Genomic DNA, 22,712 nt, shown 5'->3' on the forward strand with positions numbered 1-22,712 from the left:
GACAAGAGGAAATGGCCTCAAGCTGTGCCAGGGGAGATTTAGGCAGGACATTAGGAAAAAACAGGAACAGGCTGCCCATGGAGGTGGTTGAGTCACCTTCCCTGGAGGCGTTCAAGGCACGGGTAGACGAGGTGCTAAGGGGCATGGTTTAGTGTTTGATAGGAATGGTTGGACTCTTCCAACCTGGTTATTCTATGATTCTATGATTAAGGTGTTGCTGTCAAACTCAAATGCAGCTCATAAGAAGAAATCTGTCCATGTTGCCAAACATTTAAAAGATCGCCTTTAACAGATTTAGGCCTTTAGTTGGGCCTTTAATAGGTTTATCTGACAATGTCTATCACCATATGCAACATAAGCACTGTATTCTCTCATTCCAGTCAGTGCTTGACCATCAAAGAGCACAGGCATAACAGGTCCTGGAAAACAACACGTGGGCTAGATTATACAGGAGATAATCTGAAGGGGAAGAACAAGGCTGTTGGGAGAAAGCATGGTGAAATGTGTGGCAACTGACTCAGTGTCTCCTTTTCTGCAAGCCAGCTGCCTTATCCTAGTGGGCTTGGCAAAACAAGAGTGAGCTGAAGTGGCCGGTTGTGGTGGTGGGGTTCATTGAAAGGGCACTGCACTTCTCAAGTGGGAGCTGGCGGTGGGATGGAAGGCGCGTCCATTTTAATACATGGACTGTCAATGAGTACAAATAACACCTCAGGGAGAGCTGTCAGATGTCAACCAAAAGGCAAAGGCGTCTGTCTCTGAAGGAATTTAAAGCAAAGGCATGAAGAGATGGGGAGCAAAGGAAATGGTAAAATGGATTAAAAAAACCCCACACCTGAGTCCCCATGGAGAAAAATCAAAGAAGAATCCAGTCTTTATTACCTTCATTGTACCTAGGGAGCATCTGAAAGGGGGCTGAATGTGTGTTGTGCTCTGAGTGACAAGAACAGTTTTATGAGTGGCTGGCAGAGTCACTTGCTGCCAAGTGAGTGCTGAATAAAAAGGGTGGTTTCAAAAGCTGTGCCTCTTAGCCAGCAGCTGGTGCCTGCAGGAGAACGTGTGCTGTCCCACAGCGCTGCGGTTTCTGGAGGGCGCTTTGGAGAGAGGATGTACAGGGGGAGAAGACAACTCTCTTCTCCAGGTGCCTGCTCTGATCAAACCTGGCTGAAACTCAGGCCAGAGGGAAATGCTGGCTTGTGGCACTGCTGGAGCCCTGACCAGGCTGCTTGCCCCGAAGCAATGGATGTAATCTATCCGGACTTCTCTAGTCTTGGATGCTGTTCCCCACCACATCCCTCTCTCTAAATTGGAGAGATATGGATTTGATGGGTGGCCCATTTGGTGGATAAGAAATTGGTTGGATGGTCACATTCAGAGAGTAGTGGTCAATAGCTCAATGTCCAGATGGAGATCCATGACAAGTGGTGCCCCTCAGCAGTCTGTACAGGGACCAGTGCTGTTTACTGTCTTTGTCAATGATCTGGAGAGTGGGATTGAGTGCATCCTCAGCAAGTTTGCAGTTGCCACACCAGAAAGACAGGTCATCCAGAGGGACCTGGCCAAGCTGGAGAAGTGGGCCTGTGTGAACCTCATAAGGTTCAACAAGTGCAAGGTCCTACACCTGGGTTGGGGCAATCTGCAGTTTCAAGACAGGATGGGGCATGATGTGATTGACAGCAGCCCTGCAGAGACGTACTTTGGGTGCTGATTGATGAGAATCATAAAATCATAGAATCACCACGTTTGAAAAGACCTGTTGGATCATTGAGTCCAACGATTCCTATTTGCTACTAAACCATGTCCCCGAACACCTCATCTAGCCATCTTTTAAATACCTCTAGGGATGGTGACTGAACCACCTCCCTGGGCAGCCTGTTCCAGAGCCCGATTACCCTTTCTGTGATTTTTTTTTTTCTGGTATCTTCCCCTGGTGCAGTTTGACGCCATTTCCCCCTTGTCCTGTCCCCTGTCTCTTGGGAGAAGAGGCCAGCTCCCTCCTCTCTACAACCTCCTTTCAGGTAGTTGTAGAGAGCAATAAGGTCTCCCCTCAGCCTCCTCTTCTCCAGGCTAAACAACCCCAGCTTTCTCAGCCACTCCTCATAAGGCCTGTTCTCCAGCCCCTTCACCAGCTTTGTTGCTCTTCTCTGGACTCGCTCCAGAGCCTCAACATCCTTCTTGTGGTGAGGGGCCCAGACCTGAACACAGGATTCGAGGAGCGGTCTCACCAGTGCCGAGTACAGAGGGAGAATAACCTCCCTGGACCTGCTGGTCACGCTGTTTCTGATCCAAGCCAAGATGCCATTGGTCTTCTTGGCCACCTGGGCACACTGCTGGCTCATGTTCAGTCGCTGTCAACCAACACGCCCAGGTCCCTCTCCTCCAGGCAGCTTTCTAGACAGTCTTCTCCTAGTCTGTAGCACTGCACAGGCTTGCTGTGCCCCAAGAAGCTGCGGCTGCCCCGTCCCCGGAGGTGTCCCGTGCCCGGCAGTGGGCGGAGCCGGATGGGCTCGGCTCCCTCTCCCCGCCCCGCGCTGTGGCCCTGCGGGTGGCGGGCGATGCCGTGGCGGCGGTGGCGCGCGGCGCTGTGCGTGGCGGCGCTGGCGGGCGGCGCGGCGCTGGCCTGGGGCTGCGCGAGGCGGCGGGCGCGCGCCGGCCCCGCGCGGCAGGTACCGGGGCGGGAAGGGGGAGGGGGAGGAGGCGCGCGGGGCGGGACGGGGCGTTCAGGGAAAAATGTCTTCGCCCCCGGAGGGTTGTGGAAGCGCGGACTAGAGGCTGCCCAGGGAGGTGGGTGGGGGTCGGCGTGCCTGGAAGGGTTTAAAAAACTGGGGGGTGATGCGTGTCCGGCAGGGCGAGGGAGGAGATTCTGCCCTTTCCTTCCTCTCCTGTGAGAGCTGTGTCCAGGTCTGCAATCCTCAGCATAAGAAGGACGTGGAGCTGTTGAAAAGGGCCCAGAGGAGGCTACAAGGATGATCTGAAGGCTGGAGCACCTCCCAGACGAGGACAGGCTGAGAGAGTTGGGGTTGTTCAGCCTGGAGAAGAAAAGGCTCGAAGGAGACCTTATAGTGATCTTCCAGTACCTGAGGGGGCTGCAAGAAAGCTGGGGAGGGACTGTTTATCAAGTCTTTTAGTAATACAAGGGGGAATGGTTTCAAATCACAGAGACGCAGATTTATACTAGACATAAGGAAGAATTTCTTCACTGAGAGTGATGAGACACTGGCACAGGTTGCCCAGGGAAGGTGTGGTTGTACCATCCCTGGAAGTGTTCAAGGCCAGGTTGGATGGAGCCTTGGGCAGCCTGGTTTGATGGAACATGTCCCTGCCTGTGGCAGGAGGGATGGAATTAGGTGATCTTTAAGGTCCCTTCCAACCCAAACCATTCTATGTTTCCATGAAATACTCAGGGATCTGGTTTAGTAGCAGACAGGTATGGTTGGACTCAACAATCCCAAAGGTCTTTTCCAGCCAAACAGTTCTATGATTCCCATGCCAGCCCTGCTGATTAGAACAAAACTTTTCACAGAAAGGGTCATTGGGCACTGGCGTAGACTGACAGGGGGATGGTTGAGTCACCATCCCTGGAGTTGTTTAAAAGACGGGTGGATGAGGTAGTGAAGGGCATGGTTTAGTGGTTGATAGGAATGGTTGGACTCGATGATCCTGGAGGTCTTTTTCCAACCTAGTGATTCTGTGCCACTGCTGCCTGGCTGAGCGTGCTGCTCCTCGTTTTGCAGAGTAAAGGACACAGCAAGCAGATACTGGTGCTAGGCCTGGATGGGGCTGGAAAGAGCAGCGTTCTCCATACCCTGGCAACTAACCAGGTCAAACGCAGCGTGGCTCCAACTGAAGGCTTCCATGCCATCTGCATCAACACCGATGAGTCCCAGATGGAGTTCCTGGAGAGTGAGTGAACCTGTTTTAATACAGAACATAAAATAAGTTCCTATCCTATGTCCTAGGGATCAGGCCGATATTTTAAAATCTCCATATTCCCTTGTACATGCTCTGATAATGGGAAGTTTTGATTATTTTCTCCTTGGGGATCCTGCTTTCCCATCCTGCTTCTTGAACAAGATGATAGATAGTGCTAGAAAGGATCTATGTTTGTTCAGTCATCTTCCAGGGAATTCTGCTTCCACAGAAGCAAAGGTAATAAGCCTGATTGTGTGAAGCCAGCCCAAAGCTGAGGTTTTCCCTGTAAGCTCTGTGTTGGGGTGCAAAGCTGTTCTCTGTTGTACAGCTTCTCTTTGGTGCTCATGCCTGACAAAGGGCAAGAACAGAAAAGGAATAAATAAAATAGTGAAAGGAGAGAGGAGGAAGAGGAACAGCTTTATATTTTTTTGTTGAAAAGCCTCATAAGAGGTGTTTTCTAGTCTTTTAACAGCTTTTGAATATTTGTACGTTTTCACTAAAGTTTTTGTGTTGGCTTTAGCATTGCTTTCTGGGTATTGTCCATGCCTGCAGAGAGCATCTCCTCTGATGCTGTTGGGGTGTCGTAGCTGTTCTAGGTACAGCTAGCTGATGGGGAGGGTAGAGGTCCTAGAGTCAGGTTAGTCCCTGGTGCAGAGAGGCTGGTGTCCTAGCCTCATCAGCACCTGCCTTCTGTGGAGGCAGAGGCTGCCCTTTGCTTCCTGCTCTTTCTGCACTGTGCTGTATCAGTGCTCGACTGGCTCTGCTGGCAGCCAGCCCATAGAAACCTCTGTATCTTTTTCAGCAGGCCTAAAGGAGTTTTGCAGTTCCCAGGTAAGTTTTTGGGAGGTGAGGATGAGGCCACTAAGGTGGAGTTTGATTCCTAGTTCTACTACCATAGGAATCTCTGCTGTGTCTTAGGAAAATCATCTCTCCAGAGATGTTTGTAGTGCCCCTCTCCTAGTAGGTATGAAACACCTGTGTCTCGTACTGGGAGGTGCTTTGCCTAGCTGAGTCCAGAGAAGCTCACAGTGTCTCTGTTCCTGCCTGGGAATGGCCTGGGCCCAACGCTGTGCACCCCCCAGCAGAACCTGTTGTTTCTGAGTCGTCCTTCCCTCTCTGGTCCAGGTTGGTAGTGACTGAGATGTGATGGCTGCGATCTGACCCATAGGAAATGAAATGTCTCAGGCCAGTTTCAGCCAGGTAAATCCGTGCATGGCTCTCTAATCTGGTTACTTATCCAGTTTGTACCATCGCCTGCCCCGGGGGTTAGCAGCTTCTGCTGTGATCACGTGGCACCAGATGATCAGCAGACAGCAGGGTTTTTGTTTTGCTGGCTTAGACAAGAAATAGAAAACCATTCTATATTTTTCTTTGTACCATCACACGCATAAGTGTGTGATATCTTGCCTCTGCAGGGGATAGGAGCTCCTGGCTTCTGCTGAGTTCTGTCTGGTTTGGGAAAAAAAATGTTCTCTGTGAGGTTGCTGACCCCTGGGTTGTGCTGTGCATGAGTGTGCTTAACAGAGGGAATGGTGGTGAGCCCCAGAAACGTCGCAGTACAGAATTAGAGGCATCTGTCCCAAGTGTGACGTGTCAGTCACGTCCCTTTGGCACCTTTTTCAGTGGCAGATTTGCAGTTCTGCCTGCAGATACATTGGAGCTCCTGAAGAAGAGCTGGGCAAGCACTTGTGGTAAATGTTGCTTCCCTTTCCACAGTCTTGAAACTACCAAATCATTTTGACTTAAGTGAAAGCAGAATTGCTTTGAAACAGAGCAAAGTCACTGAGGGCAGTAAAAGATGGCTCACTAGCAAGTCAGTTTTGAAAAGAACTCTCCTTTGAAAAGGCAGGAGAGTTATAGGGACCCCCCAGATGTATTGCTTTGAAAACTGGCTACATTTGGGAGACTCACCCTTACCTTTTGATCACTTCAGTAGTCTCGAGTAAGTGGTTCTGCAGTGTACCTAGGAGGAGACCTGGAGAGCTAAAACCACATCTGAAACACTGAATACATTGTTAGCTATTCCTGTTCTGATTTAACTCAGCAAATCACCAAACTCTTCTTGTCCTCAGATGGGAACAACGATCTCAGGCAACCTGTTGGATATGGTTTCACCGCAGAATTGTTATGAGACCCGGTTTTGAAAGTAGACAGCTTTCCTCTGTGTCCAGCAGAGAAAGGGTCAGGGGTACCCTGTGCAAAGGTTTCTCATCACCTCAGGTTTGCCTGAAGAGTCTGCTACAACTTGATTCTTCTCTCTTCCTAAGCACCTCTGGTTATTGGCAGTATGAAAGCTGTGGGAGTTTTGAACTAGTCCCTAGTGTCATACAAATCTGATGAGAGCCCTCCCCACCTCACAGCTAAATTTCTTCTTTGGAAGTTATAGGTCTGCTTTGTCTTGCGATGGGTGTGTGGAGGTAGCTTATATGGGGACATTCTCATGTGCTGTTTGTGCCTCTTTCAGCTCTCCCTTCTAGCTTGAGAGCAAGACCCAATAAGGCAGAAAGCACCATAAAGAAACTCAGCCCAGAATCCTCTCAAAATAAAAGCTTAGAATGGAGACATTTTTATCCCCCCAGAGCAGACGCACATGCCCATATGGGACTTCACTGGGGAAAATGAAGCCATTTCCAGTCTCACGTAGAGTAGTCCAAATACATTGAGTTTTAGTTAACCCAAATACCTTTCGTTTTTAGCCCAGGGGCTGCTCTCCACACCTGTGGGAGCAGTGCTGCTTGGATTACTGGGTGAGTCTTGTGCTGCTGTCTTCTCTTCCAGTTGGGGGCAGTGAATCTCTGCGTTCCTACTGGAAGATGTACCTGCCCAAAGTGCTGTTGCTAATCTATGTCGTGGACTCGGCTGATCATGCCCGACTGCCCATGGCAAAACAGCTGCTTCATCAACTGATACAGAACAACACCACCCTGCCGGTGGTGGTTCTGGCCAACAAGCAGGTAAGAGTTCCCTGCTGCTACCTGGGCTTGGGCTGGCAGCAGCTCTGAAAATAGCAACAAAGCCTTGCAAAGGAGCATTCATGCTTTCAGGAGGCCACGTGGCTTGGAACTGGTTGTCTTTCTGGGATACTGCAAAAGAAAATAATCTGAGGTTGAGTTTTGGATCTGCAAGAAGCAGGTTCTGTGCCTAGAGATGGTGCAGTCAGCTGTGGGTGGAAATAATAGTGAAAACTGCTGCAGAGTTATGAAGTTTGAGGGCTGCAAGGGAGACTGGATTTAGTTTTTATTCTGTCTAGAAGAACCACTTTACTTAGCAGCACCTGCAAAGCAAAGCACCGTTGTTTGCCTTCATATTGTCCTGTTGATTGCTACTAAGGCTGCTGCTGAAGCATGAGAGATGATTGGCCCCTCACCACAAAAAAGATGTTGAGGCTCTGGAACGAGTCCAGAGAAGAGCAACGAAGCTGGTGAGGGGGCTGGAGAGCAGGTCTTATGAGGAGCGGCTGAGAGAGCTGGGGTTGTTTAGCCTGGAGAAGAGGAGGCTGAGGGGAGACCTCATTGCTCTCTACAACTACCTGAAAGGAGGTTGTGGAGAGGAGGGTGCTGGCCTCTTCTCCCAAGTGACAGGGGACAGGACAAGAGGGAATGGCCTCAAGCTGTGCCAGGGGAGGTTTAGGCTGGACATTAGGAAAAAATTTTTCACAGAAAGGGTCATTGGGCACTGGAACAGGCTGCCCAGGGAGGTGGTTGAGTCACCTTCCCTGGAGGTGTTTAAGGCACGGTGGACGAGGTGCTCAGGGGCACGGTTTAGTGATTGATAGGAATGGTTGGACTCGATGATCCTGTGGGTCTCTTCCAACCTGGTGGTGATTCTATGATTCTATGAGAAGCTTTCTTCAATGGGCAGTGCTTTCTCCAAAGATCTTTGTGAAAGTGTCAATGACTGGTGCTGTACCTGCAGTAGAATTGGGCCTGTGGTATGGTCACATGATGGAACAGCCCAGGGGTTTTAACCTTAGGTTTTATTTTATGAGAGCCATGTGCTTAATTTGCTCCATGTTGTCACCTCCTAAATTTCTAGTAATTTAGACAACTTACCAGTAGTCCTTTATGTTACTCTTGAATGCAAGCACAGGCTTTGCCTCCATCAAACACAAGTGCTACTACTGGTTGTGGAGTCAGAAGCACTGGTGATTGAGAAGGTACACAGGGAACGACTGTTGCATGTTTGCTCTGTTCCTGTATTTCTGTGCTGGTGCTTTTGGGGTCTCAGGCCAGCAAGACTTTCGTCTGTCTTGTACATTACTGTCAGAAACACTGGAATGACTAGAAAGAATGCTGTGGCCTTATTTCTTTGGGAAGAAATTGCGCTAAGGATAAACAATTTCTCCCCAAAGCATTTATAAGATCTTGATCCCATAGAAGGTGTATAAGAACGGTGCCCCCAGAGCCTTTGAGACCATTCCCCTCCCTGGACAAAGGCAGTGGCTCAGAGCAGGAATGGTGCCACCACCTCATCCAACTAACAGTCTTGGGTTTTTTTTGCATATCAGGACCTCGAAGGTGCGTACCGCATCACCGATATCCATGATGCTCTGGCACTGTCTGATATTGGGGACGAGAGGAAGATGTTCTTGATTGGTACCCACGTGGCAGATGATGGCTCCGAGATCTCCTCCAGCATGAAGGATGCCAAGGAGCTGATAGCACAGCTGGTTCTGGAAGCACAGTGACAGCTCTTTTCCTGCAGCATGATATTTGCAGCTGAGGGAGATGAGGTGTTAGCGTATGGTCAGTTTTCCACATGGTGGCTGAAACGTACAGGTATCTTTTCCTCGTGGGTGTGGAATTCCCCTGAAAATGATGTCTAGTTGGTAAGAAAATGTAATTTATTGTGGTTTAAAAATGCATTTGAAAAGTAGTCTATTTTTAGTGTATTTGTAGGGGGAAATTAGTCTTTCAGACAGCAGAGTTGAGGGGATATATAGATTAGATGGGCTGAGCTGGCTTGCTAGATGGGAATCAAGCAATAACTTCAGTAGGACAAAGTTGTAATCGGTGAACTTAACCCAGCTTGATGTCTGAGGCTTAAATTTAAATGTGTTTACTGCTCAGGTTTTACACAACCCTGTTGTCAGTGTTGCTTTGTTAAAGATGAGACCTCACGTTGTGAGATTATGAGAAATTGGAAGTGCTGTGATGGGTATTTTTGATATTTTTTTTCATCACTGTATTGGAGCCAGCTTTTAGGGGAATGGCAAATCAGTAATCACTGGAAATTGGGTTGGTTACTGCTTCTTTCGTGGCTAAGACCAAGGAAATGAAAGTGGTAAGGCATTAAGTGTTTCTTTGCCTATAGGGAAAAACCAAACAGTATAAATTAAGACAGGGTGGAAGCATTTAAGGTAAATTGGCCTCAAAGGTGGGAGGCTCCTCCATCAGGCTGAGCGGCTTCTTTCGGCTTATTCCTCGGGCAAGTAGTCTCACCTGTGAAAAGCCTGCCATGTGTTGAACGTGATGTCTGTTGTCACAGCAAGTGAGGAAGATGAGCTGCTGACGTGTGTCCCTCCTGACTGAGCTCCAAGGATGCGATCCGGGCGGTTCTGCACAGGACCTGTTTTACAACTGCCTTTGTTGTACGAGGGATTTGTAGCTTTGTCCTTTCGGAACGGACGCATAAAGCAGAAAGTTGTATATGGGTGTGGGAGCCGGACCCCGAGTAACGATGAATCTCAATATGAGTATGGTCGTTCTCCTTTATTCGTAAACACAACACTCCTTATATACCTTTCCAGCAGAGCATGCGCCAAGAAACAACTTACAATTGGTCCAATTGAACTGTCCACGCCTTAAAAGTTACAGGATTGGCTCAAGAGGTTTGAGCGCGCGAAAGGGACCGGTGAAAGGTACCGGTCCGGCCGTTTCAGGGACTTTCCGGCGCTGAGTCCCAGGCTTTTGTTATGCGCTTCTCTCGGTCAGCATACCGAGGAAGGCTTAAAGGGGAACGCCAGGTTTAATCCTGAATGTTGAGCCCTGGATTGTTCACTGCTATTAAATCATATAGTCACCCTTCCACAAATCCCCCTTTTTGTTTTTGAACAAGCCAGGCTTCAACATTACGTGTAACAACATTTTTTCTTACACTTAATATTACACAGCTAAAAAGTGCTGTCCCTAAAACAACCATTATCAACAACATTAATCCAACTACAACAAGTACACAAAACATCCAGATAACAAACTTTTGATCTCTTCACTTATTCACTCGCATTGTCTTCTTGTGTTGGCAATTGGTCGCATGCCATAGATGATTCTCGATAGGGTCGAATGCTTCTAGCTGGTATCCATTTAGGACCACCCTCTGTGGAAACACACATATATCCTCGACCATTGAATATAACAGCAACAGGTCCTTTCCATACCCCAGTTATCGGATCCCTATATAACACTCGAAAGCGAGGAATAGTTGTTTTTTCACTTAACTTTATACTCTGATGATGTATTACTACAGATGGCTCTTCTCTGTTACCCATCAAACACAAATAGTTTAACGTAAATAATGCTTTACTTAACCTCATTTGCGCATCCATGTTTTCCCCTTTCTGCTTTTGCAAATAATCTTTTAAAACTAGATGCGTTCGCTCTACCAAAGCTTGTCCAGTAGGGGAATGTGGAATCCCTGTAAGGTGTCGAACTCCCCATTTAGACAAGAAGATCCTCGTCTTTTGGCTGCACTCTTAGAAATACCCATTCCAAGATGATAAATTCATCAAACCCATCTTTGTCAGTGGCATTACTATCCAGTAAGGTAGAGACTGTCTCCCCCCTTTTGTTTTGCCACTGACAAATGACGGCATACGGTGATTCTAAACCATTACACACTATAAATGAAATAGGTATATCTACGATTCGCCGAGATGACCAAGAAGTTTGCTATTTGCAAACAATTTTTTGCAACAGGCTATGGTGTTCTGCAGTAAGTTCGATCTCATGAGCTGGATCCGCACTGCGTAATAACGCAGTCAACGGGGCAATTTCGGTGTTTGAAATCCCCACACAGTTACGTACCCATTGAATGTCACCTAGCAATGTCTGTACATCTTTTACTGTTTTTAAACAAGTTTTTAGCTCTATCTTTTGAGGCCGAATTTGAGCATCGGTGATATGCCAACCCAAATATTTCCAGGGGCTTGATCTTTGTACCTTGTCAGGTGCAATAACAAGCCCTCTTGCTGCTAACATGTCTATTAAGGTTTTTAACGCCATGTCGCTAAAGGGTTGGTTGTCTCTTTTAAACTAGAGAATTAAACAAAAATAATTTCTAAAAAAGAGAGACCACTCCCAGATTCTTCTGGAGCCTATCCCTTTGGGACATGAAAACAGATCATTTTTCAGAATATACCAAATTTAAGATGATCTTTAAGGCACCGATTGCAACATTTATGGAAAAGGACATGTGAAAACAAAATATATTACAACATATTAATACAGTTGGAAAATTCTAATTGAATGTGAGGTCATGAGAGATGCTGTTATCTCCCTCTTTCCTTATCCGTTTTCTTGAATTACAGGAAAGGCTAAGTGCATAAGCCCTTCACTGTTATTTGGAGTCATCAAGTGTCCCTGCATTATAGTATCCTTAATGACCCTGCTACCAGATGTGGGTGGCGCTGAAGGAATCAGTTCCTCGATGGGAGGAGTAGAGGGCCGCAGTGAAGGAGGGGCGCCAGAGCGTGGGCGGCGACCGCAGAAAGCCGTTCCTCCCTCCCGACGCACTGCCGCGTCCTCCTCAGTCGAGCCGGAACCGCTCAAAGAATCAACTTCCGGTTCGATCGGCTGTTGCGCGGTGATCCCGTTGCACTCCTCATCTACTTCATCCTCCCTTTTCAAGTCACTAACGGTTTTACACACAGTTCCTATCATGCCTTTTACCGCAGGCAGTCCGAATAACCGCGAAATCGGACCTGGTTTGGCTGGAACCCTTTCAACGTTAGATGCAGGTCCCAGCATCCGAATTGCTGCACGAGCTACCTCCCTTTCCGCGTTCATCTCCTTTAATGTCTCTAAAACGAGACGCCAATCTGCACGGACGGCCTTAACCGCTTTTCGTTCCTTTTCGGATCCCGAAATAGTTTTGTCCCGCAACGTATCCCCGTAGTTTTGCCAGTCCGTGACCGAAAATATCGTATGCAGGTCTTCAAAATGACCCAATCTTTGACCTAACTGTATTAAACCTACTACCTGCTTTACGGGTATATCATGCCCTCTCTTAGAGAGGATTCCCGCCAGCAGAGTGGCCGCAGCATCTGTTTCCATAGCTGCGCCTAAGGGGTGAGTCGCGACCTCACACTCCAGCATCTATCCTGCCCCTTTGGACCCAGATAGTGCCACCCTTAGCCGGATTTTTTCCCAACACCCCCTCCTCTCGCTGCCTTTCCGCAGTCACGGAGAAATTAAAAAAGAGGAACCTGAACCATCCTCTGCTACCAGATATGGGTGTGGGAGCCGGACCCCGAGTAACGATGAATCTCAATATGAGTATGGTCGTTCTCCTTTATTCGTAAACACAACACTCCTTATATACCTTTCCAGCAGAGCATGCGCCAAGAAACAACTTACAATTGGTCCAATTGAACTGTCCACGCCTTAAAAGTTACAGGATTGGCTCAAGAGGTTTAAGCGCGCGAAAGGTACCGGTCCGGCCGTTTCAGGGACTTTCCGGCGCTGAGTCCCAGGCTTTTGTTATGCGCTTCTCTCGGTCAGCATACCGAGGAAGGCTTAAAGGGGAACGCCAGGTTTAATCCTGAATGTTGAGCCCTGGATTGTTCACTGCTATTAAATCATATAGTCACCCTTCCACAGTTGTATCCCAAACCCGCGTCTGGGCTTTATTCGCTGTGGTGCTGGGGGGGGCTTCAGAGTGCTGCTGCCTGTTACCGTTACCGTTACCGTGACGATGGGAGCGCCTGCAATGGGGATGCCCGGAGGTGCGTGAGGATGGGGGAAACTGGGGCCGGGGGCACAGGGCTCCCTGGGGTCGTACATGGCTCCCCTGCTTTTGGATGCAGCGGGTGGCTCTGTAGGGCTGTGGGGTCCCAGTGCAGCGCAGCCCCTTTGCCCCTCGAGGTTTTGTCAGGGCAGCCACCCCGCCCGTGTGAGTCCCAGGAGGAGAATTCTGGAGAGGTGACACGGTGCTTTGGTGCCCCTCGGGGTTGAGAAGCAGCCCCAGAGGGCAGCGCTTTCCATGCAGGCGCGTGTGCCGTTGCAGTGGGAAGGTGCCAGGGAAGCACCAGTAACCACTGAGCAGCTGTATCCTAAGTAGATGCACGAGCTTCATCTCCCCTGTGGTATTAAGATGCCCGGGCTGCAGGCATTACCAAGCTTTTAAATTCTCTTCCTCTTGCCTTTGCAGTTCCTTGTTCCTCATCTGCGTACTCACACAACAGGTAAGAAACCACCCCCAGCCTTGGCCTCCTGGCTGGGTGTCCAGGCCGTGCACCAGGTTTCCTGGGGAGGCCTTGGTCAGGGATATATGCCAAGCAGCATGTTGGTATGTTGGATGATACTGTGATAAACACACAGAGGAAATGATTTACCCTTCCCCTGCTTCTAATGACAAACAACATCTGACTGTCCTGCCCCTTCAAAACGGAAGCTGTGGCCTGTTGCTTTACAAGGGGTTTGTCTCAAAGGGGGCTGGTCCTCAAGCAATGAGTTTGTGTGAGCTCAGGCAGTGAGTGCTTCTGCATCTGGATGCAGCAAAGTCTCCTCTTCCCTGAATGGGACCAAACCGCAAAGGCTTTCCCAAATCTGTCCCCTTATCGGCGAAGTGGCTTAACTCCAAGTTGCAGAGCTGCTGCAGGTGGATTCTGGCCTGTCCAGAACTTTTGCCGTGGTAAAAGAGTAGAAAGTTGTCATTTTTTATACTTGGGGGGGGGGGAAAAAAGTGCTTAATGGTTGTCAAGTGAGTTGAGGGACCTGATTTGGACATACGTGTGACTCGTCCTTTGGCTGGGTCATGATTCAAGCTTTTCACAGCTGTATCAAAGCCAGCAGTATGGGGCATTAGGGCCACGTGCGCTTTCTGCTGGGTTTGGCTGTAGCTACGTGGTGGATCTGTGCCAGCAGTGGAGAAAAAGCGATAAGCCTGCGAGCAAAGATAGCGCCAACTCTGTGACACAGCTGGGCTTGGGGAGGACCTCTGCATGATTATCCTTCACCACTTTTCACGTTTGCAAGGAATAGCCTCTGGGAAGCTGCTTGGGAATGAGCAGCTGAAACTGGTTTTTGGCTCCTGAAGTGACGTCTGCCTTCCAGAGCGTGTTCTGTCTTGAACTGGCAGTAGGGAGCCAAAGTCCCACAGGCAGTTCCCTCTGTGGGATCTCAGTGGGAGCCATATTTGCAGGGTTGTGACCAGTGGCTAGGTGTGATGTGGAGATAAATCAGCAGGCATCTTGCAGGGAGTGTGCGACCAGGATGCTCTTACAGCAGCAGCCTGCTGTTGCAAGGGTCTCTGTTGTGCTGAGCTCTATGGCAAACATGAGCTGGGGCTTGGCATCTCACTGGAGTTATCTGCTCCATCAGAGAAACCACAGGTGTGTCCCCAAAGCACACAGCATTTTCTGTCAGCAAATCTCTCTCTGTTGGTGTCCCTGCTCCTCTTTAGGACTATGCTGCTTTATTGCTGGGTGATGCTAAGCAGGGAAGCGACAGCCCCAGCTTTCACCTTCTGTGCTTTTTCCATGGTGGGGCACTGCTGCAGCAGCCCACATTGTGTGATCTTTTCCCAGCTGGCTGGGAGAGGCACCTGCCGCCGCAGTGGGCGGGTGTGGGCTTGGTCCATGGCACCAGGGAGTTCTGCAACGCACTTGTGGCCCTGGTGTTGTCTCATCCTGCTCTTTGTAGTAAGGCTCGCAAAGCACAAGCACTTCCCTGCCACGGGGGTTTCAGGCCTGTGGCACTTGAGCAGCAGGAACAAACTGATATCTGATCTTCCTGAAAGGTTTTGGTCTGATGAGTATTCAGTAAAATATTTTCAGTGCTGCTTCTGGGGCACAAACCATGTATATTCCTGCGTCTCTGTAGATCTAAGACCTCTGTGCTAAAAGGACTGAAATAAAATAGTAAATGAAATATATGTTTTTACCTGTGCTCCTAAAGCCATGTGGGAAAAGCGCTGTCTCCTTCTAGTAAACCGTGAGAGTGTTGATAGCGGGTGTTCCTGTTCATCTGTGCTCCTGTAGGCTGGGAGATCATCCATCTCCTACTTGCTGAGGTTGCATGGCATGTTATTAACCATAAAAGTCCTTCCCCTCTCTCTCTGCCATGCCTCAAAAGGACTGTAGAGAGGGCAGAATTGCAAATTCATGTTTCTGCAGTCCAAGAGATAGCACGTAATTCCATGGGCTGGTGAGTCCACCAGACTAATTGGATAGAAAGTTACTTGGAGAGAAAGGTCCCTGAAATGCACTCTTTGGAAGGGATGGAGGCAATGGCACACTGGGGTTTGAGAGTGTGTTATATGGCTTTGAGTACAGCAGTAGCTTCTTTATGCTGTGTTGGTTTAACTGTTTGCTTAATGGCACTTTTGTCCTTTTCTGTGATTATGGCAGGATATATAAACTTGCAGAACCCAAGAAGGTAGCTCATGCAAATGATCCCAGGTAAGGAGGCGCCCAGGCAGCCCTGGCTTGAGGGCTCGGGACTGGTAGGGCCTTAGCAGGTGCAGATCCTTTGCCTTTGTCTTGCTCTTTCCTCTCAAGAGCAGAAGTGGCTTCAAAAAAAACAAATTGAGATGTTCAGTGTGGGAGGGGCTTTCTTCAATTTGCTTTTTCTTGTTTTCAGTCCAGAAACCGGGCTTGACCTGAGTCTTGCCTTTGCTGCTCAATCTGAGCTGCCCCACTGAGATGCTGAGGGGTAGGATGGTTCTGTGGTGCAAGGGGTCCATACGTCACTGGAGCCACAGAGGACACAGTCAAGCTTTAGGAACAGAGTTTCTGTCTTCATTATGGGGTCAGTCCATGGCTTTACAAGCCAAGGCAACAGTCGTGATTATGTCTCTTTTCCACTGTCTGGATGGGTGTCACTGTGCTTGAATAAAGCTCCACAAACCCATCACCCTGCTGTTCCCTGTCCTGACTACATTGGTGCCCTCTCCCACCATGGCGTCTCTCTCAGCAGGGGATGAGCAACTCCAAATTTGCCTTGGGCACAGGAGAGTAACCACTAGCATGCTGCAAAACCTCACCCACTTTCCATGGCACACCCTGACCATAACATTATTATTATTTTTACTGTCATACCTGTGGTATAGTTAAGGCAGTAATGCTGAGGAAAGAAAAATGCAATCATGAAACTCCCCCAGGGGTTTCAGAGATGTAATGAAACGACCATTTCTGTATATCCACTGGTAATTGTAAACCGAGACTCATCACTTGAAGGCTCTTTTCTTTTTGAGTTGACAACAACCACCTAGACAGCGTTGGGAAATTCAGTACTACGGAAGTGCTCAGGGGATGGCAATGACACTGGACAACTCTGGGGAGCCATAGGAACTGTGTGTGTGTCCCATCCTAGCCAGTGGAGGGGAGTTCCAGTAAACACATTTCACACTCCTGTGTGTTTTTACAATTTCACACCCTTGCTGTTCTTGCTAGGCTCGTGTGGGGAAACCAAGAGACAATCGGGACCCGCTCACAGCGTGTTGTAACAACTCAAATATCCCCAAGAACAGTGGCACTGGCCAAGCCCAAGAAAGATTTTGGCAAGAACCCGTGCAGGTTGGTAATGTGGTAGCACATCCTGGGGAAGGAGGGAGCTTAGATGGTGCTCTCTAACCAGGGGGATGTGCTGGCTCCTAGGGGAAGGGGAAATGCTGTCTTCTCTCCTGCCACTGCTGTCCCACAGGGAGCTCCATGCCACTGAGACCCACCAGGCTGTACTGATGGTTGAAACAGGGGCTGTCTGTAGCAGTGAAGAAAGTACTATGGGAGCAAGTCACTCCGAGGGCTTGACTTCAGAAATAAGAAGGAACTAGAGGCTGCTAAGTTTTGGTGCCCTTTTGTTTCCTCATACCTGCATCCTGGCTGTGAGATCTTCTTCAACATGTGGTGTTTGCTGGTCTGACCAGAGCTCTGGGTTTGGATCAGCTCCTGTAGGAGCCAGCAAGTTTCCAAGCACATGGAAGTGTGTTCCTCTGCTATTACAAAAACAAAAATATAATCTTGCAGCATCCTCCTGGCTGAAGGGAATCCAGGTCTCTTAGCTTGAATTAAACGTCTGCCGTAACTGCACGGTGAACAACTAGTCAAAGCAGTCCATGTTTGGGAATAGGAGTGAAAAATGATGTAAAAAATGTAAACTTTGGTGGGACTGGGTGATGCTGCATTACTTGCAGCTCTGTTGGAAGGGACGAAGCTCTTTGGGAGACAGGATGGTGGTTGCTAGTCTGTAAGAAGTCCTAGCAATGAGAATGGAGATGAAACCATGTTGCAGTCCTGGCTTTCCGCTGCTTGGAGGGATGTCAAGACACCCATGTCTGTAGTTTTCTTTCTTCTGCCACTGTCATCATTTCAGGGGCTCTCACTCTCCTGAGAGCTTCTGCTTTTGACTAACAGTGTCCGTCTGACAGCCCTTCCTGATTACCTCTTCCCTGGTGATGACAGGCATCTGCCAGCCGCTGTGGCTGATGGAAAGCTGGATGAGCATGCACTAGGCGAGCCTGGGGAGATCCCAAGATGAAAGGAGCTGCAAAAGCACAAGGTGCTGTTAAGCCATTGCAACAAAGAGGTTTCTAAATTGGTAGAGCTGAACAACAGATATGTTGGCCAGGTTTGTGTTGTGCAGTGGCTTCTTGAAACAGTCTAGGGAAAGGCCTATAGTTTGAAAGCAATGAACTGAGGATGTTAAAAGAGAACTCTGCATATGCAAACGGTATTTGCCTTTAAGTCAGGAACTCTCAAGTGTAAAAGCCGATTTATTCATGGCTTTTCCATGTAACTAGTGCCAAGTTTTATACAGGCCACAAGCGTGGATGTTTAACCAGATTTAGGATACCCAATATCGCATTCTCTGTCAGTTGCCTTTTACTAATTCTTTGTTGTTCCTTGAGACCTCTCTTCATGTACAGCTGTGGACGGGAATCAACGATCTGGGAGCGTCCCCTGCTAGCAAATTTTAGCTTACCTTCTGATCGGCTGCTGAAACTGGCTGAACCTAAAAAATACCAGCCTGCCTACCTGGAGAAAAGGTGAGAGGCCAGAAAGCCTGTAGGGTGCTATAGGTAGGTCCTTGGGTCTTGCAGCATCAGTGCAGCTTCAAAGTAGTAAATACAGGACCAGAGGATGGGTATAACAGAGGGCAAAATGCAGAGCAGGGAGATTAGGACCTCTAGATTCTCTTATGGGATTAGCAGGTTCTACACTGGAAATGGCCAGAAGACAAAGCTGCAGCAAGCATGAGATTTAAACATCCCCGCTGCAGCCTGGTTTAACCAGTGTGGGGAAATATCTGTGAGTGGTGATGCCATGACTCTCTGCTTCCAGACCTCGCCAGTCCCCAGAGTGGCCTGTGTCGAAAGCTGCACTGAACTATAGGGCCTCCCCGCGGATCCTGGAGCTTGCCAGGCCGAAGGTGCTACACCCAGAGTTCCTGATGGCCAGAGAGGTGAGGAGGCGGTTGAATGACTTTTGGAGGGCACAATGATGCAGCAAACTGTCCTGAGTACATCCTGTATCCCGCCCCTGGATATGCCCTGTGTGTTTTATGGAGGGGAAAAGCTCTCTGGTTCTACTGTGATTTGAGATACTGAGAGAAACAGCCTTTTCAGAGTGAGATGCTGTCTTTGAAAATCTCACTGATGACAGACAGAAAACAGCCAGGTTATAGCAGCCTAGAATAGCAGGAGAGCCCAGGGAGGAATCTGGGCTTCAACCCCTGATAAAGCAGCCTGGGAAAGTGGAGAAACCTGATGGGAATGGCCTGTAGGGAGTACAACAGTCGTGTTTGTAGTGGGGCAGCTGTGGTCCTATCTGTGTATATCAGGCAGCTAAGCCTGCAAACACTATGTATATTTTAAAAGTGTTTTACCAGAAGCTTTGATTTAGAGACCTATTTCTAAACTTACTCCTTTTAGGGAGGTCATTGCTTTGGCAGGGGTGAAAAGGCTTGGGGCAATCTCAGATTACAATAATTTCCATGGTAAAGGCTAAGTTTTCTGATTGCAGTCTGTGGGCTGGGATATAAGGGAGGCTGTACTAGAGTGGGCCTTGGCATCAGCAGCCCTGTGAAAAATAGGAGAAGTTGTTCCATACTGGAGCAATAATCAGTTTTGCTGTAGGAATGTGGTTAACTGCATCTGCGCATTTACCCTGAAATCTGAGTGTCTCTCCTTAGCAAGGAAATGGTTTGATTCAGCCAGGAAGATGAATATGAAAAACATTTCTGTACTCTGGAAAAAACTTCTCTTCACTTTCACCTGGCTACACAGGCTCATTCCAGGCAGTCCTTTCCTGGCCATGAGTGGGCAACAGCTGGGGGGAAAAGTAATAGTGGCCAAGGCATACAAATCCCAATAGGGTCAAAATTACCTTGTAGTTCGGGTGAAGGAAAAATAGTGAATGCTGGGAAACTAAGAGTGCTCCTTCTTGTGATCATATCTGTAGAGGAGGGGTGCTGGGTGCTCATCCCTTTGGAAAGGGAGTGTGTCCTTGTGGGCTACTGTGGACGAGTTCTGTCTGCACATCCATCCCCCATTCTGAACCTATACAGCTGCCAACAAAGGTAACAAATGCTGCAGCCTTGGCCAGAGCATCTTCACGGATACAGCAACTTGCAGAGCCCCGGATCAGGAAGGTCACCTACTTACATGAGAAAATCTTTCCTGAACCTGTCATCCGTCCGGTAAGGCAGCATCACCTGGGACCATGCCTATCAGGGATGCCATGCAGAGGGGACGGCTGCTGTCTGTGAGGCTGGCATAGCTTCTTTTTGGGCTGGAGATCAGGACTTGTCCTCCAGAGCATGAACTGGCTCCTGGCAGACATCCCCAGAGAAGGGCAGGCTTATGCCTAGCCTGCTGTTGTGGGGATGGGGACAGATGGACGTCTAACTGCGATCTCCAGTGCTGGGGAATGGGTCAGACAAAGGCCTATGAGTAGGAGGGGATTGGAGGGCAGGTTGTGGGACTGGCCAAACAGTGGTTTCTTCCACAGTTTGGTGCTGGGGATCAACTGTGGACAGGATCATGTCTCAGCTGTGTGTGGTCAGTGGCTGTGAACCTGGGTACACTGAGTTGCAGGCTGGTCACCCTCGAATGTCAAGAGCACCTCTAAGAACCTTCCTCCACATTCTTCCACAGACTTCAAAGTTTGCTCAGCAGGCAATTGCAAGCCCTCGGACCGTGGAGCTGGCCATGGCAAAAAAATTGCATGTCGACTATGTGCCTCTGCGTGATGCTGAGTGGCCAGTGACACAGGCTGCAAAGCGCGCAGTGGCCACACCAAGGATCTTGGAACTAGCCCAGCCTTGCAAAAGGTAGGTGCCGCTTCCCAGCTATAGGAATTGAACACCTGTCAGCCCATTCTGTGCAGGCCGTGTCACGTTGTTGATTTGGGTTTGTTGATTCACTGCTCTTCCACCTCCAAAATGCATGGATTTTATATGGCTGGGTGTGCTAATGCTACATGGACTATGGTTTAAAAAGCATTTTTGAAGTGGAAGGAGAACAAAAAGAGAAGAAATTGGACCTTTGTAATTCCAGTAGGAATTACTTATTGGGACTTATTAATTGCAATTATAAAAAGCAACCGTCTATAGCACATTTATGTTGCCTGGTGTGATACAGCTGGCCTCAGCCTGGGCTGCGGGAAATGGTAGGTAGGATGTTTCAGAGGCAGGGAGGTAATACCTGGCTATAGTGACTGTGACAGCTTCAGTGAGAAGTGGGGCACCCCCTCTCACTAGTGTCCTGGTGACAGCAGCAGAGGCATGACTGCTTTAGTCCTCCATTGCCAAGGAGGGGCAGGGCTCAGGTGGAGGTGTGTCAGGTGGCAGACAGCTTTGAGAGCTGGCCCTGCTCCAGTTGGAATCCACCCGCTCTATCCTCCCTCCCCCAGGCCTACGATGGACTCAGTTCAAATGAACCTAGATGCGTTCACAGTGAAAGAATCGGCTAAGAAGGCAATTTGTTCTGCCCGGATCCAAGAACTGGCTCGTCCGATCCAGCGTTGAGCTTCCTCAGAAAATCAGCCTGCTGCTCGTGCCAGCTGCCCTCATCATTCCTTGGAACATCACCCTGTTTGAGCTGTGCTATGGCTGGAAATCCTACTTGAATGTGGCACAGAGGCAGCAGACAGCAGAAACACTCTGACAAGCAGCCATTTTTACTGGGCTTATCTAGGGAGATAAATAAAATGGTTATTCTGTAAGAAAAAATAGTCACCAGAAGAAACAAGCAGAATTTGACCTGATGTGGGAAGCCTCTCTCCCTAGTTTGGGTAATGTCTGGAGTTTGTCGGTCTTCTTATTTTTTTTGCTGTAATAGTTAAAGAAGTAATGAAACAACTGCTGGGGGAAGCCAGCACAGGAACTGTTTACCTAAAGAAGTGTGGCAACCTAAACCTGGTGGTGCACAGTAGGCTGCTGCAACACAACTCCTGTCCTTGGGTTTTGAAATTTTTGCTGAAGTTTAGAGATCTTCTTAGTGACACTCAACATTTTGTGCTGGTGACAGAAGTAGAAATACAAAAGGCTGCCAAATTCCAGATCCAGCGACAGATTTGATAAGGTGCAAAGCTTTACTGCAGACTTTGGAAATGCTGGAGTGGATTGTGCGTTGTGTTGGCTTGGATTTGGGGCCTATTTTCTCAAATACTTGGAGAATTGGCAGATCCAGCCTTTTGCTTTGCATGCATTTTTGGTACGAGTTACAGAGGTGGGTTAGATCTGTGCAGTTGAGATATTCGGTTGTGTGGGCCCAGGCTAAATAATGGAGCTCTGCATTGGGATTTTTGGAGCCTAACTCAAAAAAGCAGAGTTCTCCTCGGTGCAAGGGAGGAGGCACGTTGCAAAGACTAAGAAGAAAAGATATCAGAGCCAGACTCTGCAGAACAAACTCTGAGCTCCAGCAGGGTCTGAGGTTGAGTTGGCAGCTGGATTGCAGGGGAATGATACAGCCTGTGTGGGATATGGCACAGGAAGACTGGTTTTGTCTGTTTGCTATGACTTTGGTGTGCTTTGCATTGGCAGCCCAGCCACTGGTGATGAGCTGGAGATACTGAGGAGAGAGATGTTCTTTAGCAAGGGAAAAAAACCATACATGAAAGCGTGTGGCAGTTTCAGTGCCATTCTATCTTAATCTTCCCTGTGTTAAGCTGATTCTCCTTCCAAAGGAGGAGAAGCAGGTGACCACAAACCAAGAGAAGGTTAATCAGGGGTTCCACTAATTGATTCAGTAATCCACTAAGCAGAGGATTTTTTAACAAGGATAGGTCACTAAGCAATGGTGCTTGCTATTTTTCAGCTGATGCATTTTCCTGTACCAGGATGGATGAGAGTCTGAGCTTTGTACAAGAGCCCCAGCGCAACTGCATCCTTCAGGCTAGAGAAAGGCCAGAAGGAGTTCTGGGGCCTGCCTCCCCACCCCCTAAGGGAACCCCAGCCCCACCAGCCTCTGCCACCTCGAGGCTTGGGGTGTGCATGAAGTTGTGAGATGGACCCGTGGGTGCCCTAGAAGAGAAGGTTGCCCGTGACTGCAGGCTATCCCTGTGGCAGGAGTGAAAACCCATGGTGCCTGCTGAAGTTGCCTTGGAGAAGTATTGCCCTCCCAGAGGAAGGAGTCTGCCTCCTGCC

The 22,712-nt window shown here is 48.8% G+C and overlaps 2 protein-coding genes across 4 annotated transcripts in view; both read left to right on the plus strand.

Annotated features, from left to right (window-relative positions):
- The first annotated feature begins 3,747 nt into the window (after positions 1 to 3,747).
- ARL9 (ARF like GTPase 9) overlaps positions 3,748 to 22,712 on the plus strand; it is a 94,053-nt gene continuing 75,088 nt past the window's right edge. The window contains exons 1-4 of one of the 3 annotated variants that reach the window (XM_069855453.1): positions 3,774 to 3,900; positions 5,035 to 5,109; positions 6,688 to 6,863; positions 8,417 to 9,604. In XM_069855453.1, coding sequence (XP_069711554.1) covers positions 6,723 to 6,863; positions 8,417 to 8,596 — 321 coding nt within the window. In that variant the 5' untranslated portion in view covers positions 3,774 to 3,900; positions 5,035 to 5,109; positions 6,688 to 6,722 and the 3' untranslated portion in view covers positions 8,597 to 9,604. Of the gene's footprint in view, positions 3,901 to 5,034; positions 5,110 to 6,687; positions 6,864 to 8,416; positions 9,605 to 22,712 lie in introns of those variants that run through there. The other 2 variants (XR_011337328.1, XM_069855452.1) reach the window with 2 other exon arrangements.
- Positions 12,820 to 22,616, plus strand: SPMAP2L (sperm microtubule associated protein 2 like). The gene is made up of 9 exons (XM_069854973.1): positions 12,820 to 12,850; positions 13,276 to 13,309; positions 13,967 to 14,036; positions 16,440 to 16,642; positions 17,974 to 18,111; positions 18,407 to 18,527; positions 19,632 to 19,763; positions 20,221 to 20,396; positions 20,978 to 22,616. Exons 1-9 carry the CDS (start codon positions 12,820 to 12,822, stop codon positions 21,090 to 21,092), a joined length of 1,020 nt encoding a protein of 339 aa, XP_069711074.1. The 3' UTR covers positions 21,093 to 22,616.

The sequence above is a fragment of the Phaenicophaeus curvirostris genome, chromosome 4 (assembly GCF_032191515.1).
Source record: "Phaenicophaeus curvirostris isolate KB17595 chromosome 4, BPBGC_Pcur_1.0, whole genome shotgun sequence".
In the NCBI taxonomy this organism is placed as follows: domain Eukaryota; kingdom Metazoa; phylum Chordata; class Aves; order Cuculiformes; family Cuculidae; genus Phaenicophaeus; species Phaenicophaeus curvirostris.